Below are 4,192 nucleotides of genomic sequence, written 5' to 3'. Positions count from 1 at the left end.
AGAACTTTTGCATATGTCTTCAAATACATGACGTGATTAATTTAGACAATAAAACAAACCAAACAATTTACGTAAAAAGGTCAACATGCGTTTAACTTCGGGGCTTCTACTACATTTAATAAAACGTGTCAAGGTCTCAAATTCAGATTTACGTCTTTTTGACAACTATATTTACATTTTTATTGCCTAAAAACACTTATTTTGGTCGAATAGCAACAAACATATAATTAGCCTTCACAACTACTTGTCCAAAATTATTTTCTCAAAATACGAATATTTGAATACGTAATGAATTAGTGTATATGATTTATATTAATATATTTTATATATAAAAGTCTCTATAGCAATTTATATATACCCAATATATAATTGAATTATAGTGTTTTACTCTATTTTTGTCTTTAAAACTTAACTTACACTAAATAACACACATTGCTAAAATTTTGTTATTTCTACTCATATCTACTTAGTCCTAACACTACTAATTTTTCAATTACTAACTTTAAATAATGACAATATCTATTTTACTATTATTAAATCTATATAAAAGTATATAAATAAATTAGAATTTTATAGTAGAAGAAGTTTTTACTAATTTTAATAAGAGAGTAGTAGTAGAATCTAACAACAAAACCAATAATTAGCTAATTTAACTAATTATTCCATAACTGTGGCTTATGCTTTCATTATATTATAATGCACCAACTAAATTTTTTAATTAATATTAACAACAAATTAATAAAATTCAAATTAGAATAACAGAAATCAAGTACGACTTTGGATCATTGGTGGTAAACAATGTAAGTTTGAGCTGCAAGAACAACACAAATCAAACACGACTTTGGATCATTGCTGGTAAAAATTTTCTTACTGTAGTTCACACCACATATTTGACTGTAAAAACTAAATTTATATTGAGTAATATATAAAGCATCTATAGCCTGAAAACACCTAGCAGAGGGGAAATTCTCTAGCTATCAAACACCAATCTTATCCCCAGGCTTACAAATAATATCTGGTCTTCTAGGTTGGAGGTTAATAACAAGGTTAACAGCCTCGCATCGGAAAAAAACCAACCGATACGCAACCAACAAACATGCCTCAAACACCGATGACAACAAGGCATAGAAGCAGACCGAAGCTGAGATAGAAGGAAAACGTGTACTAGGACGCCAGAAAGCTCGAAGTTCCGAATTGAAAAACAACTGCACAAGATCAAATCAGATGTAGGGAGTTTGTAAAAGAGATCAAGGTTAACACTAGACTGTAGTGCCAAATAAGAAGAAGAAGATATAAAGCATCTGTGTCTTTATGGTGATGTGTTAGTATCCATAGTATATTTGAAGACATGCAATTTGTGATGCTTTACGAGTATTACCACAAAGAAGGAAACCTGCTGCAAACATATACCGAATAATTTTAGCGGTTTACGTTAAAAATGATGTGAGTCAACGTTGGACCAAATTCCGAAGTCAGAAATTTTGTGTGTAAAGGTACGCCTCGTGTCAGTCTGCCAGTCTCTAAAAAACCAATGAATTTTGGCAACTGGAGCAAATCGCAACAAATTACACAAAGAAATATTTGCTTTCATTTGGAACTATTTTGGGTGGAACCATTACGAGCGATAAAAAATGAGTCTTAATATTAATTAGATAAAAACCAACTCAAGCATTTAAGGTCAAAAGACAAATTCACGGACTGGACTGACGGCAAACAAGATTATGTTGAGTATTTAATGCAACTGGATTGCAGTTGTTTATTACTAGCTGATCCAGCGCGGTCAATTGGGTCCACTTCTGGTTAAGACTAACCGCTTGAACGAAATTGTGATTAAAATTGACAACGAGGTCCATCATGACCAAACATGTCCTTGATGACTCTACGACCTTGATGATGATACTCTCTTATCTTAAGGGTTTTTGCGAGCAATGTGGTAGCAAAATGGTCAAAAATAGCTAGTTAAGGAACATGGAAAGTTATCTGATGGCCTGCCACTACAATCATCTATCATAAAAGATATTTTGTGTGACAACCAATCTTCAACAAACAGAAGAGATTAATACTTTTTAATGAACACTAGAATGTGTCTCAAATATTAAAAGTATTCTTTTATATTAAAATTATTGTTTTCTATTTATTTATTTATTTATTTATTTATGTGTTAACACTAAAATTAACTAAGAATAAGAAACTGGACTGCAGGTCTGAGATATCTATAAATTAGTTGATAGATAATATTATACAATGACTTTTTTAAAGCAAATTTTTTTTAATATATCAAAAAAGAACAAGAATTAAAAAAAAACGCAAAATTTTAATTTTTAATAATTTTCTTTATTATCGTCTTCAAAATACTCTCCTCCTGCGGCAATACATGCATGCCAACGCTTGATCCAATTTTCCATACAAGTTTTATAGGTCGCCGAAGGTATGGTCTTTAGTTCACGCAGCGAATTCTCTTTTATGGTCTCTACGGTCTCAAAACGCGTTCCTCGCTGTGGCAATTTAAGTCGAGGGAAGAGGAAAAAGTCACACGGGGCCATCTCTGGAGAGTACGGTGCTTGGTTGATGACATTGGTGGAGTTTTTGGCCAAAAACTGCGACACAACCAACGCTGTGTGAGCCAGTGCGTTATCGTGTTGTAAAATCCATGAGTTTTCCTTCCATAAATCTGGCCTCTTTTTGCGAATGGGCTCACGCAAACGACGTATAATGGCCAAATAATACTCCTTATTGACCGTTTGACCGTCCGGAAGGAATTCATAGTGCACCACACCACTAATATCGAAGAAAACAGTCAGCATAATCTTGATTTTGGACCGACTTTGGCTTTCTCTTTTCGGTTTCGGCTTACCTACGAAGCACTATTCGGTCGATTATTGTTTGGTGGGCATGTCAAATTCATAGACCCATGTCTTATCACCAGATATGATGCGTTCGATGAATGTGGGGTCATTATCGGCGTTGTCGTTATCATCTCTTTGGCCACATCACAACGACGCTTTTTTTGAATGAAAGTGCGGAAATTCAAAAATTAAAATTTTCGTTTTTTTTTTGATCACAAGGTAAATATATTATTTCTTCATTTACAAAATAAACATATTCTAAATATTTTTATGACACATTATATATGGTACACAAAATTTTAGTAAATACCCCTGATAGTTTGGTCTGCCATGCTGCTGCGGGTAAATACGATAGTTAGGTAAATATAAACTGTACGGAGTTTGAGGTAACCTTAATGAACAGTTTTTAAAATACACTTACAACAAGAAGGCACTTTAAATTGATCTGTAACGACAGTGCCATTTGGAGTAATGGCTATCAATGTACGATAGATATGATTTTGTTTACAGGTCGCATCCACACCATTTGGCAATAAATCTGCATACTTGCATCTGTTCTCTTCATTTGAACACAGTTCTACGCGTAGACCTTGCTTAAATTTATCATCATCATTTACTATGAACAATAGTTCGTTATTCTTTGAAAGTTGTGCTTTCGGAAAAATGATTTTCTCTTCACTATCACACAGGAAACTCTCATCTGGTCCGATGTTTATGCGTTGTTCTACATTTTCTGGTTGCATCAGCTCATCCGAAAAGAAAAATTGAAGTTTGGAAAATTCATCCAATAATTTCGATTCGAAATTTCTCAAATCAGGATAATTATGCACTTCTGTACAAAATGGCTTACCAGCGTGCAAATCATCATCACAGGTAGGTACACCGTTATTTGATGAATCCATTATTATTCCATCTTCTTGGCTTTTGGAATGATGTGCCGGAACAGTTTTTTTTAATAGTCCTTCTTGCTGAATTGTTCCATTAACAAAATTTGGATTGAATGTTGCATTGTTATCTGTTATAAATATTTGAGATATTAAGTGATCTATGTTTGGACAAACTATGGGCTGGAAAACTGTGCACAGCAGTAAAACAGTAAACGTTTTATATGAAATAGGTTTTAATGTTGAATTTAAAGCCATTTTAATTAAATTTATAATGGAATTTTTTAAGATATTAGTAAATGGATGTCAAGGCTAGTTGTTCTGCTCTTTATCAGCTCAAATTAAAACTGTTGAGTTCACAGCGAGAGATCACCGATTTTATGTTCAGGTATGTGAATTTAGGTAAGAATTAGACGATTCTATAAATCGTAAAATAAACAAATTCTTTATTTAAAATGACAT

The 4,192-nt window shown here is 32.9% G+C and overlaps 1 protein-coding gene across 1 annotated transcript; it reads right to left on the bottom strand.

Annotated features, from left to right (window-relative positions):
* Positions 1–3,238: 3,238 nt before the first annotated feature.
* Positions 3,239–3,988, bottom strand: LOC119675068 (protein spaetzle-like). Its single transcript, XM_038086255.1, has one exon. The coding sequence runs from the start codon at positions 3,986–3,988 to the stop codon at positions 3,239–3,241; it is 750 nt and encodes a 249-aa protein (XP_037942183.1).
* Between the last annotated feature and the right edge of the window lie 204 nt (positions 3,989–4,192).

Source organism: Teleopsis dalmanni, chromosome 2, assembly GCF_002237135.1.
Source record: "Teleopsis dalmanni isolate 2A chromosome 2, ASM223713v2, whole genome shotgun sequence".
In the NCBI taxonomy this organism is placed as follows: Eukaryota; Metazoa; Arthropoda; class Insecta; order Diptera; family Diopsidae; genus Teleopsis; species Teleopsis dalmanni.
Note: the sequence above shows the minus strand (reverse complement) of the source record. Positions and strands in the feature narration are given on the sequence as shown.

Coding starts and splice junctions, on each gene's coding strand:
- LOC119675068 (XM_038086255.1), bottom strand. CDS start 3,988: ATGGCTTTAAATTCAACATTAAAACCTATTTCATATAAAACGTTTACT.